The following is a 14,280-nucleotide window of genomic DNA, read 5'->3' as shown; positions in this document are numbered from 1 at the left end:
CAATATTTGAACATACGACGACTTCGGGGATAGCAATTTGACAAAGTTTAGCTTCTACGTGAGTGACACGTCATTTTATTCGATAAATGTCTTCCCTAGGGGACCTGAGTGAAGGATGGACAGAAAGTGACATAGCCTGTATTTTAATTTGAAGGGATTTTCCGGAGAGATTACTGTGCCTGTAAACCTGCAATAAAAGCCTGTTGTTCTGGCTATCAAATCTGATCCTTTTGTGTCTTAAAAATGCTTAAATATGCATTTTTTTCAACCAATTTTAGGCCGTATTCAACTACAAAATATTATGATTTATGAAATAATATTATTTTTAATATTATTAAAATTTATTTATACATTTTATTTAAAATTTATTTTTTATTTATATTATTATTTTTAATATTATTTGACAAATATTGTATATTATTAAAATCACTTTATCATTTTATAAAATATTTGTCAAAAGGTCGAGTGGTTAGTGCACAAACCTCACAGGCAGGAGACCAGGGGTTCGATTCCACCGTCGGCCACCTCTGTGTGGAGTTTGCATGTTCTCCCCCGTACATGTGTGGGTTTTCTCCGGGTACTCCGGTTCCCTCCCACATTCCAAAAACATGCTAGGTTAATTAGTGACTCCAAATTGCCCATAGGTATGAATGTGAGTGTGAATGGTTGTTTGTCTATATGTGCCCTGTGATTGGCTGGCCACCAGTCTAGCGTGTACCCCACCTCTAGCCATTGAAGACAGCTGGGATAGGCTCCAGCATCACCCGTGCCTCTTGTGAGGATAAGCGGTACAAAATGAATGAATGAATGAATGAATATTATGGCGGATGAGTGGGAACATGCAGGTCTCACAACTAGGAGACCCGAGTTCGATTCCATTTCGTTCACATCCATCCATTTTTTATTCCGCTTATCATCAACTAGGGTGTTCAAATGGCCGGCCATTGGGTGGCCACCAGTCCAGGGTGTACCCCGCCTCTCGCCCGAAGACAGCTGGGATAGGCTCCAGCATCTCATTTATTGTCACAGTACTATAAGCATGCATAGAGCATGCTTGGGAATATCAAAAATGTGCTTACTAATCGCAAACATAAACGCGACAATTATGAACCTGTTACTTGTAATACGGCGCCTCCTATTGTGAACGCGACATACCGCTGCATGCAAAGTCTCAATTAGACGACTTGTAATTTGGTTCACACCCGGAGGTGCTATCATAAATAATCCATAGGCTTTTTTTTTTTTTTTTTTGCGATCAACAAATGCTGATAACTGCTTAATAACCATCTTTTATTCTCAGCCAGCGGAACGCCGCCACCAATCAAGCCGCCTCATCTCAGGCAGCCCCCCCCCCCCCCCCCACAGACAATTACCTCCAATTTTATTTCAATAACACTCTCCTTTTTCCTTCAGTAAACAATCAAATCACTCCATTGTTGAGGGGTAATTGGATCTTTTTAAATCAAATCAGCCATTATGGCCGTGATGATGCACGCCCTTCTCGGATGTAGCAGCGCAAGGGAATGCAGCCGAGGAATATGTTAGCACCTGTGTCTCCCAGGTGATGAAGGCTATATTGGAAGGGGTCGTGTAATACACGTTTATTAGACTGTGCAGGAAGCGGCGTGCCGTTCCTCCTTGGAGGACGTGTCCAGGGCAAAGCAAACATTTCACAGAAGGAGAAAGTCGTTTTAAGAGGAGATGGGAAAAATGCGGCTGCGTCACCGTTGGCCTTGAAAGCGTGCCACGTGCTCATAAAAGATATATCTTCATTTGCTTTGCTGCTCTTCCATCTTTGTGCGACGACAGTCGGAACTCTTTCATAATGCATGCTTGATTACGCTAGGATTTTTTTTTTTTTTACACGCCTACCCTAAATTTGTAGCCATGCACAAGGAAAAATAGGCGCACCCAAAGATGAAGCTTTTATATTTGGTAAATTTTGTATTGACTTTGGGAAAGTGAGTCATTTATATGAATGAAATATTCATAAAGCATCCCGTTGGCTTTGGGGTATCATCATCATGTCTGCCTGAAGGACATAAACCAGATTTTGTTATTTAAAGTTAGTTAGGAACTAAATGTTGCAGTAGTTAACTTGAGATTAAATGTAAATAGAAATGTAAAATTGCATCACTAAACAATAAATGTGCTGTTATTGTTATTATTAGCAATAGCAATAATACTATTAAGTAGATCAAACTCTGATTCTCTGGGAAAATGGTTGTTGTTTTTTTCCCCCCTTATTACTACTGTTTTGGGGGGCAAAAAAATAAACAAAATAAAATTAATAAAAATTTATGTAATCATATTTTCTATATAATTGAGATACAGGCAGATTTGTATGTATTTTAGTACACATTACACACATTTTACATCAAAAACATGTTTACAACCTTCTAAATACAGTTTTTATCATTATTAGAGACCTCTAAACATAAAATAACACCCCTATAGTCACCTTTTATACTCCTATTACCCAATATAGTAGACATAATAAGATATAATATAAAGAAATAATAACAACATAGACTCTTATGTTAGTTCCGGTTTCAGTACAGTACTTCCTATTCATTATTTAATACAAATGTATTTAATCATGTTTTTTTAATAAATTTGAGATAACAGGCAGATTTGTATCCATTTTTAGTACACTTTGCACACATTTTACATAGAAAATGTGTTTACAACCTTCTAAATACAACTTTTATCATTATTAGAGACCTCTAAACATAAAATAACACCCCTATAGTCACCTTTTATACTCCTATTACCCAATATAGTAGACAAAACAACAAAACAACAGCATTTAGTACACATTTTACATAGAAAATGTGTTTACAACCTTCCAAATACAGTTTTTTATAAATATTAGAGACCTCTAAACATAAAATAACACCCCTATAGTCACCTTTTATACTCCTATTGCCCTGTGTAGTAGACGTAATAAGAGAAAATGAAACAACATAGACTCTGATACTCTTAAAACCTTCTAAATACAGTTTTTATCATTATTAGAGACCTCTAAACATAAAATAACACCCCTATAGTCACCTTTTATAACTCCTATTGCCCAATGTAGTAGACGTAATAAGAGAAAATGAATCAACATAGACTCTTATACTCTTAAAACCGTCTAAATACAGTTTTTATTATTATTAGAGACCTCTAAACATAAAATAACACCCCTATAGTCACCTTTTATACTCCTATTGCCCAATGTAGTAGACGTAATAAGAGAAAATGAAGCAACATAGACTCTTATACTCTTAAAACCTTCTAAATACAGTTTTTATCATTATTAGAGACCTCTAAACATAAAATAACACCCCTATAGTCACCTTTTATGCACCTTTTATACTTTTATGTATTTATATACCTAGTATGGTTATATATGTATCCATATTTTATTCCAGTGGTAATAACTTTGGGGTAATGCTGCTATTGCTTGGAAATAAAGGCACCCAATTTGGATGGGGGGGGGGGGTGTTATGGTGACCATATTTCATGTGTAAATGGGCAGAAATGCAGATATAACTGTCTACCTTCCTTTGTTATTAGCATCTCAGCGTTTGATAAATGAGTTTCTCACTCAATCAGTCGCTCGGTCAATAAATTGTCGTTCGTTGGCGCGGTCAATTATCTGGCGAGGCACTCGGTCAGTAAGTTAGCGGCTAAATGATTCAGTCAGTCGCTACCAAATTCATCAAATAAAGCCGAGCGTGAGTTTGTTAATCGGGGAGGAAATGACTCGGTCGAATAATGAACGTCGGGCGACTTTGGGAGCGGAAAAAAAAGACAACCGCCGTTTAGCCTCTGCTCAGCCTGTCAGACGGAGATAAAGCCGGACTAATTAACCCAACGCTTCATCCTCGGAGATAGTGTCATATATGTGCATAAACACGCCTGTTAAGTGTTGCGTAATTGTATGTTTGCTTATGTGTGCTCTCGTTCTGAAGGGTTAATAACGTCCTGATTGTTCACGACTCAGCCCTTCCCGGATCACAACCGGACTTATTTGGAATAAATAGGAGGAAGGGATTATTCCCAAAGCTTGTGAGGGCATCCCGGGTATCACATCGCTGTTCAAAAGGGGAACGATTTAAAAAAAAAAAGATCAAATGTGAAAAGGACGGGATTGGGGAAGAGATTTGGGAATGTCAGCACAGGAAGCGATTTGTTCCCGACAAGAATGTTGTGTTATTACTCGTAGTTAATCATTCAAAACATCAGCTAAACTTGCATGAGCCTATCCCAGCTGTCTTCAGGCGAGAGAGGCGGGGTACACCCTGGACTGGTGGCCAGCCAATCACAGGGCACATATAGACAAACAACCATTCACACTCACATTCATACCTATGGACAATTAACCTGGCATGTTTATGGAATGTGGGACCTTTCTAAACATTATTAGAGACCTCCAGGCATGAAATAGCACCCCTATATTCACCTTTAAACTTCTGTTACCCAATATAGTTGATATAGACAGTTGTATGCTTCATTCAGTGGTTCATTTTCTGCCGCTTATCCTCACAATGGTCACGTGGGGGGTGCTGGAGCCTATCCCAGCTGTCTTCGGGCGAGAGGCGGGGTACACCCTGGACTGGTTGCCAGCTAATCACAGGGCACATAGAGACAAACAACACATTCATACCTATGCAAACTCCACACAGAGATGGCCGAGGGTGGGGAAAGACAAAATTAGAAGCCAAAAAGTTACCACTTCCACACAAAATAGGAGAACTCATTCATTCGTTTTCTACCACTTTTCCTAACCAGGCTTGCAGGAGTGCTGGAGCCTATCCCAGCTGACTTCGGGTGAAAGGCGGGGTACACCCTGGACTGGTGGCCAGCCAGCCAATCACAGGGCACATATAGACAAACAACCATTCACACTCACATTCATACCTATGGACAATTTGGAGTCGCTAATTAACCTAGCATGTTTTTGGAATGTGGGAGGAAACCGGAGTACCCACTCCACACTGAGATGGGTGGAATTGAACTCCGGTCTCCTTGCTGTGAGGCCTGCGTGCTAACCACTCATCCACCGTGCAGCCATAATAGTAATAATAAATACATATTTTTCTTCAATTCATCCATCTTCGGTACTGCTTATCGTCATGGGGGTATGCTGGAGCCTATCCCAGTTGACTTCGGGTGAGAGGCGGGTACTTGTCACCAGCCAATCACAGGGCATTTGAACACCCTAGTGATGATAAGAGGCATATAAAGTGGATGGATGTGTCCTCATATGTTAATAAAATGTGCCTAATGAAATGTCTCGCTGTTCTTTCGTTTTCCATCTGTGAGGCACGAGCGATGAAAGAAGAAATCAGACCTTTACAATTCTTCTTGAGGCTGGTTAAGTACTCCTAACACGGACAAAAAGCCTGTGTTAAACCCAGTGTGAGTCACCAGACGTGCACACATTGTCCTCTGGCCTTCTCCTGGCTCGCCTTCAAAAGTTTCCACTCACCAAAAAAAAAAGAAACAACAAAAAAGAAAAAAAGTTCGACTTCCACCGTCATGTGATGCTCCGCCATTCCTGTGCGGGAAGTTTTTTTTACCCGATACATAAGCATGCGCCGATCGCAGCGCCTGACCTCAAACACTCACACTTGCAATCAAACAATTAGCCAAATCCCTGCGGCACACCGTTGCTGTTACCACGGCAACGCTCCTCGGCAGCGGCGTCATCAGTGCGAGACACAATGAGCGAGAAAGAGAGAGATGTTATGAGCTCATGTCTGAAATGCCATTAGGCACAAAGATGTGGGTGTAGATTGAAGGGATGGTTGGAAAAATAATAATAATAATAATATTCATGCTGGAGATAGGAAGGTGGGATATAAGAGGGCGGGGCTTAAGTCAATAATAGTTGTGTGGCAATGAAAGAAAAATCATACTGATACACTTGTCACACTTACGCTGTTATATTTTACATAATCAATACAATACAATAGCGGCTGTTATAACAAGAAAAATAATAATAGTAATAACCTGCTCAACATCCCGAGCCACTGCCTCCCCACTGTTGCTCTTCCTATTAGAATTAAACACTCACGGCACAACAGAAAAAGAAAGAAACCCAATTAGCTGTGAATTAATTAAGCGTCTTGAATTAAAACCGATTTTGAGATTTGGAATTAATCGCTTTTCATCCGGCATTAACTTTGTTTTGGTGGCAGGCGCGGCGGCGTGTGTTTTCAGAAGAAGCGTCCCAAATAGATGCTCTATTTGGAATAATGAACGAGGACTTCTTTTGGCGTGCCGACGCCGCTCACTATTCATGTGCATCAAATCGCCATCTGGAAGTCAATAATGGCTAAGATGACGTAGCGTTGAATTCGGACTATTTTGGGAAGGCTAAAGTTTGAGTTGGAAAGGCCAATCGGCACAGCGTCTGCAGAACCGGAACATCACCGATCACCGATGCAATCCCTAATGGGATTGAGTTCAGGGTTTCCTTATTAATAAAGGGAATATTTTCATACTTAGAACTGTTAAAAACCTTTTAAATACATTTTTAAAACATGATTAGAGCCCTCCAGACATGAAATAACACCCCTATGCTCATATTACCCAATAATTACCAATTTAAGAGTGTGTTTCGGTGCTCGGGAGCGGAGTGGAGAGGCGGACAGGAAGTGACGTTGTTGGTTCAGAGTGGAGTTTCAGCTTTATATTTTATATTTCACACACACACACTATTTTATGCTTATAATTTTCCTTGAATTATTTGTCAAATTTTATTTGACATATTTATTAGTTTTTAGGAGCACTTTAAACATCAGACCACATCAAACTATGGCATTTAATTTCACAGTTTTGTTGTTGTTTTTTTTACTTAAATAAATATAAATAAAATAAATAATAAAATAATAAAATAATAATAATGATATAAAAATAATACCAAAATAAAATAAAATAAAACAAAATAAAATAAAACAAAATAAAATAAAATTTAAAAAAAATTAAAAAAATTAAAAAAAAATTAAAATAAGAAAGCAGGAAGTGAACAAAATAAAATAAAAATAAATAAATAAATAAATTGAAGTGCCGAAAAACTGGAGTTTTAAATAAACATTTAAAAAAAACCATAAAAAAAAACATTGAACTATATTAGGAAAGCAGGAAGTGAACAATTGTTACTGATTGTAAAACTACCAGATGCAGGGGTAGGATTTAATAAACTTTGCTTCTTCCTACTCCTTTTGGACATGTGGAACTGTGAACTGATTATGTGATGCATTCAATTGTAATCTGATGCATGTTCAAATGAAATAAAACCCTTACTAAATAAGGCATCCGACGTGTAAGTCATGTTGCCAGTTTGTAATACTTAGAAAGCAACTGGCGGACCAGATTCAAATGCTTGGTGGACCGCATGTGGCCCCCGGGCCGCAGTTTGCCCACCCCTGTTCTACACAAATCCCTCCCAAAAATGTAGAAATGTGGGAAACGGCCCCAAAAAATTGTGCGCCTTGGTTTGGTGACTGGTCCTAGCGTGGCCCCGGGATAGACCTCGGAGAAGCTGACCTATGACAAAATGGCCCGGGAACCTTTGGGGCATCCTCCCCTGTGGAGCTGGAAGAAGTGGCCGGAAACCTGGAAGTCTTCCCTACTGAGACTGCTGCCCTTCGCCACCCGAATAAGTGCAGGAAAATAGACGGAAGGATAAAATGGAGAAAACATTGCATGGCTCTTTTGTCAATGTAGTTCATCAGTATGCTTGCCGCTATGCTCCGTCTTTGTCACCCAAGGATAGTTTTAGCCTTGATGTAGAGAAACAGACTCTAAGGTTTGCGTCAGTGTGTGTTGATAAAGCTTGTGTACAAGGGCTAAACAGGATGGGGCTGGTGGGATCTGGCCTTTACTTCCTTGCTGCCAACACCAATCATGTCACACCTTGCCAAGAGCCAACGCAACACTCTCCGAACCAGCCCTTAATACACTCTGCAGACTTTTTGGCATAGCTTTTCCTTTGCCTGCGCTACGTTTGACAATGCTGGGAGAAACAGGAAGTAGACAACTTGCCCTAATCTTAACCCCGAACCTTAATAAGGTTGGATTTGAAATGTTAACTGAACCCTTAGTTGCATCATCAGTCGCTAAATGAAGAGTCTTGAACCAGCCATGATGTGCTATATATATAATACTATATTGACAGTTACTATGGTACCCATTATGTCATTGGATGGTCATATCACCTTGTACTTTGGTACGTGACAAATAAAAAATAAAAAAAAAAATAAAATAAAAATAACAAAAAAATAAAAAAAAAAAATAAAAAATTAATACATTCATTTTCTACCGCTTTTTCTCACGAGGGTCACAGGGGTGCTGGAGCCTATTCCAGCTGTCTTTGGGCGAGACGAGAGGCGGGGTACACCCCGGACCAGCCAATCACAGGGCAAAAAATAAATAAATAAATAAATAAATTGAAGTGCCGAAGAACTGGAGTGTTAAATAAACAGTAAAAAAAAAAAACATTTAAAAAAACCTTAAACTATATTAGGAAAGCAGGAAGTGAACAAATGTTACTGATTGTAAAAGTACCAGATGGAGGGGTAGGATTTAATAAGCTTTGCTTCTTCCTACTCCTTTTGGACATGTGGAACTGTGAACTGATTATGTGATGCATTCAATTGTAATCTGATGCATGTTCAAATGAAATAAAACCATTAACCATTACCATGTAACAACGTCAAAACACAGTGAGTAAAAGTCTATTTACATTTATTTAGGTCAAGTCTTGCATTGTGGTCGTAGTTCTTAAACTGAGTACTACTTGTAAACTTGCAACCTAGCAAAAAAAATTATAATTTGTCTTTAAACCAATAAATAACTCAGTAAGTCTTTAGTTTCTACCCTAAATCCATCTTTATTACAGGTCGCTTTGCAGTAACTCTTCCTTTGAAGAGGCTAATTAAGCAATGAAATAAAAGTTGATCAATTGCCGTCAAATATTCTAATCAATTAGCTGAGTCTTTAATGATTTTCAGTGGATAATATATAGCGTCTCGTTCATAAAAACCCCAAATAGAAGAGGTGCTTTTTCCTTCCATTAATTTAAATGGAGGTCGATAATAACAGCGAATGTCTCAGTAGGATTTTGTGCAAATGCAGTTTTAACATCTTTAACTCTTTTATCAAAAGCATAAACCCCCCCCCGCCATGAGCTCACCGATGGGATACATATTGATTGAACATTCAGTTTTTACACAAAGTCCTGTGCGTTTATATGAAATGTGTCTATGGTAAAAAAAAAAAAAAAACGGACCAACAAATTCAAACTTGGCATCCGAGTGACTCATGAATCAGTTCTTTGACGACGGCGTTCCTCTGTGTCCTCATACCTCCTGAACAAAACGCCTAAAGAGACTCCCAAAATCCTTTGCTCCGACGGAGGGAGGCGAGGTTGCTATAGAAACTACAGAGTTTCTACCCACCAAAAAGCTGCAGTAATCAGACATCCCAGTAGAAAAAAAACACACTAAATATCAAGTTGTCAGATGCAGTACCCGATACCACAAACGGAGCAACCAACTTTAACTTGTACTCAACCGTAAAACTGACGTTTTTTGGGGAAACGATTGTTTTTCCAGAACGGACCTTCAGGATGTACACAGACGTCATACACAGGATTTTGGGCTACCCATGATACATAATTTGGGCTACCCATTGACAAGTATTTCGGGGGAACCCATTGACACGTATTTTGGGCTATCCATTGACACGTATTTTGGGCTACCCATTGATACTACGTATTTTGGGCTACCCATTGACACTACGTATTTTGGGCTACCCATTGACACTACGTATTTTGGGCTACCCATTGACACTACGTATTTTGGGCTACCCATTGACAAGTATTTCGGGGGAACCCATTGACACGTATTTTGGGCTATCCATTGACACTACGTATTTTGGGCTACCCATTGATACTACGTATTTTGGGCTACCCATTGATACTACGTATTTTGGACTACCCATTGACACTACGTATTTTGGACTACCCATTGACACTACGTATTTTGGACTACCCATTGATACTACGTATTTAGGACTACCCATTGATACTTCGTATTTAGGACTACCAATTGATACTACGTATTTTGGGCTACCAATTGACACGGATTTTGGGCTACCCATTGACACGGATTTTGGGCGACCCATTGACACGTTTTTTGGGCTACCCATTGACACAGATTTTGGGCAACCATTGACACGGATTTTGGGCTACCCATTGACAAGTATTTTGGGCTACCCATTGACAAGTATTTTGGGCTACCCATTGACAAGTATTTTGGGCTACCCATTGACAAGTATTTTGGGCTACCCATTGACACGTATTTTGGGCTACCCATTGACACGTATTGTATTTTGGGCTACCCATTGACACGTATTTTAAGCTACCCATTGACAAGTATTTTGGGCTACCCATTGACACGTATTTTGGGCAACCATTGACACGTATTTTGGGCAACCATTGACACGTATTTTGGGCTACCCATTGACACGTATTTTGGGCAACCATTGACACGTATTTTGGGCTACCCATTGATGCGTATTTTGGGCTACCCATTGACACGTATTTTGGGCTACCCATTGACACGTATTTTGGGCTACCCATTTCCTTTCAACAATCGGACACGTTCACGACTTACCAATCAACTCCTTGTTCCGGATGTCCAACGCCATATTTCTCAGCGCGGTGGCCACGGCGCACACCACTTTGTCGTTGTCGATCCGCAGTAACTCCACCAGGATGGGAAGGCCTTTCTCTTTGCGTACAGCAGCCCGGATGTACACCGACCACTGGACGAGACGAGATGAGACGAGACGTGGGAATTATATTTTACACAACAGAAACATACCAACTGTCGCTGACAGTTTTCCAGCCTTATGGCTTTTTTTTTTTTTCCCCAGAAATTGTCTGATCAAACCAGTAGGCGTACGGAAACAGCTGCAAGCTCATCCAAAGCTCAAGAGGGGAGTGTTATATTCGGGGGGAATATGAGAGGATGAGGTAATACGCTGAATCATAAGTGATATTCGGTAAGAGGGAGAACTGGAGACCACTCTGTCCTCCCTCATCATCTTCTCAACACTAGACGCTTCAAGTAGCGCCATCCTTGTGGGTCATCTGGAGAGGAACGGATATCGGGAGAAGATGATCTGACTTTTGACTAGGGAACCGTAGCTTGTAGTATAATTCCAGGAAATAATCTGTTTATGGAAATGAATCCTTTGGGGAATATTTGAATACTTAGCATTGTTACCTTCCAGCTGCCAGCAGCCAGGTTCTGCAGGGCTCCGGCTGCTCCCTCGAGGGTGTCAGGATTGGAGCATTCAGACAGCAGGGTGAGGTAGGGCTTGACGATAGTCGGGTGCCAGAGCATCTGAACCCCTTTGGGGGGATCCACTGTGTCTGGGAAGGGACCAACGCCATCCCACTAGGAGAAAGAAGAGATAGTAGGGTAGACTTTTCTAGGGAATACTAATCGTTGGAGAAGGTCATCTCTGAAAATCAAGGCTGGGTTGAATATCGGTCCAGGAAGTGAACTCTGATGCGGTTCAGTTCAGTGTCAACTCCCCCTGGGACTAAAGACATGGCTCAATGTACAAACGACAGCAAAATGCTCAAGGGAGTCTACTATGGGGAATGTGCTATGTGTCCAGGGCCCACAAAAAAACAGCCGCGGGCCGTTAAAGGCCCCTGGGCTGCACTTTGGATACCCGTGGCCTCAATTAAAATTAATCAACAAGCCTAGAGCGCCCTCTTGCGGTTGTCGAAGGTAATCATCAGTCCTTGTCAGTCAGTATGAATTAACATTTTTTTAACATTGTTAGAGCCCTCTGAACATGAACTAACAACCCTATAGTATGTAGGCATAATAAGAGAAAAGAAAACATTGAAAGGACTTTTTTTTTTTTACTTCCTGTTGGATACTTTAAATTTAATGTCCCTCTGATGTACTTGTTCCTGATCCTATCCATCCTGGTCACTCCCAATGTGTGATGGGAGTGATGGGAGGATGAATATATTCAAAGAAAACATGTGGGAAAAGTACTGTTAGAGCCCTCTGGACATGAAATAACAACCCTATAGTTACATTTCCACTCATACAACTTAATAATGTAGGCATAATAAGAGAAAAGAAAACATAAAAAGGACATAATGTAGTCTTTTTTACTTCCTGTTCTACTATACTTTCTAACATGTAATGTCCTTCTGATGTACTTGTTCCTGATCCTATCCATCCTGGTCACTCCCAATCTCCGCTACCTCCAGTTCTGCTTCCAGTATTTTCCTCAGTGGAACTGTCTCTATCACACTTAATTACAAGTCTAATTATAATACTATCAAAAAAGTCTGTTAGGTATTTTAAAAAAGTTTAAAAAAAGTTAAAAGAAAACATAAAAAGGACAAAATATAGTCTTTTTTTACTTCCTGTTTTATACTTTCTAACATGTAATGTCCCTCTGATGTACTCGTTCCTGATCCTATCCATCCTGGTCACTCCCAATCTCCGCTACCTCCAGTTCTGCTTCCAGTATTTTCCACAGTCTCTATCACACTTAATTATAAGTCTAATTATAAGACTATGAAACTATGAAAAAAGTCTGTTATGTATTTAAAAAAAGTTAAAATAGTTAAAAGTTAGCATTGAGTAAACTGGGAGAAAGGCTAACTCAAACAGAGACTACATTTCGCTAGTCTTATTTTCAACTCAAAGTGCTTCCCTGCCGCCTCACCTGTACATTCTCTCTCTCGACTCCATTTTCATTTAGACCCCCCCCCCCCCATTCCATCGTGTTTGCCGCACATTCCCCCAATAAGCCCTTCTCTTTGCCTGGTTTCTTATTCTATTTCCATCCTTCTCCCTCTTCTTTGCAGTTTTTCTCCCCATCGACCTTCCCCGTTCCGCTCGACTGCTTCCCCGCACTCCACCTCACGCTAAAACTAGGCTAGCGTGTACTTCACACAGCGTGTGTGTACTTTATCTGCATAAATTCTCTGATTGTAAAATCAAAGACTCGCTATAGTTTGAAGACGGCGAATAGAACAACCTGTTCCCCTGCATGCATTTGTTGCCTACAGACCTCTCCCACCTACGTGAATAGTAATAAATAATTCAGATTTTTCCAAACTCAACATGCGCTGTAATGAATCATTTCAAACATACAGTAGTGACCTTGCATGCTTTCAAGGCTGCCTTTCAAAAACGGTAAATACATCAACCACTAAAGGTGTTCTTTAAAAAGGCAACAGCAGTACGATGCAAAATAATACCTTCAGGGGAAATAAGTGCCAAGCAAAAGTGTTGGGACGCCTGACTCAAACAGAAAATGAGGACTTTTTATCAACGAATTTGTCTATTTTGCAGTCAATAGTGAAGTTCAAGGTCACCGATGCGATCCCTAATGGGATTGAGTTCAGGGTTCTAGGTTTTCTTATTAATAAAGGGAATATTTTCATACTTAGAGCACCAATAACCTGTTAAAAACCTTTTAAATACATTTTTTTAAACATGATTAGAGCCTTCCAGACATGAAATAACACCCCTATGTTCATATTACAGAAGACGTAAGATAAAAATACAACATTTAAGAGTGGAGTGGCGAACAAGAAGTGACGTTGTTGGTTCAGAGTGGAGTTTCAGCTTGGCGTGGATTACATTACTATAGCCCGTGTTGGGGATTATTGTGCTTCTAGTAAGAGTCTGGTGCTTGTGTGTCTCACCAAACATGACAATAACATAAGCGACACCTAGTGACCACTGTAGAATACTACATTTCATTATATTGTCTTTAAAAAATGCTTACTTAAAATGCTTACTTAAAATGCTCACTTAAAATGCTTTGTAAAAAATTAAATAAATAAATAAAAAATAAATAAAAATAAATTTAAAAAAATAAAAAAAAAATTTACAAATTAAATAAATAAATGCAAAAATACAAACATAAAAAAAATAAAAAATTAAAAAATTAAATAACTTAAACTATAGTAGGAAAGCAGGAATAAAAAAATGCTTACTTCAGGGACAAAAAACTGTTAAATTGTTGAACATGAAGTATGATTATTTCTTTCCTGGTGCATTGAAGACACTGACGGTGGGAAATACAGTACGTGTGTGTGAGGAAGGGTTTATTTGTGTGTTCGTGTAGCAGTCCATTAGGAGTGTTTAGCTTTAGTTCAAGTACCCACGCTGCTCCTTGGCCTTGCTGTCAGAGACTCTAATAAATGATTAAGGGGACTACATTACCATC

The 14,280-nt window shown here is 39.6% G+C and overlaps 1 protein-coding gene across 5 annotated transcripts in view; it reads right to left on the bottom strand.

Moving 5' to 3' along the window:
- The window catches only part of ctnnd2a (catenin (cadherin-associated protein), delta 2a), a 224,416-nt gene that overhangs the window by 28,949 nt on the left and 181,187 nt on the right, over window positions 1-14,280 (bottom strand). For all 5 annotated transcript variants that reach the window (XM_058060561.1, XM_058060564.1, XM_058060563.1 and 2 more), the window contains exons 18-19: window positions 11,289-11,462; window positions 10,674-10,824 (exon numbers count right to left, since the gene is read on the bottom strand). In XM_058060561.1, coding sequence (XP_057916544.1) covers window positions 10,674-10,824; window positions 11,289-11,462 — 325 coding nt within the window. The remainder of the gene's footprint in view (window positions 1-10,673; window positions 10,825-11,288; window positions 11,463-14,280) is intronic.

This window comes from Doryrhamphus excisus, chromosome 21 (assembly GCF_030265055.1).
Source record: "Doryrhamphus excisus isolate RoL2022-K1 chromosome 21, RoL_Dexc_1.0, whole genome shotgun sequence".
NCBI classification, from domain to species: Eukaryota; Metazoa; Chordata; class Actinopteri; order Syngnathiformes; family Syngnathidae; genus Doryrhamphus; species Doryrhamphus excisus.
The sequence above is the reverse complement of the archived record's forward strand: the minus strand, read 5'-3'. Positions and strand labels throughout refer to the sequence as shown.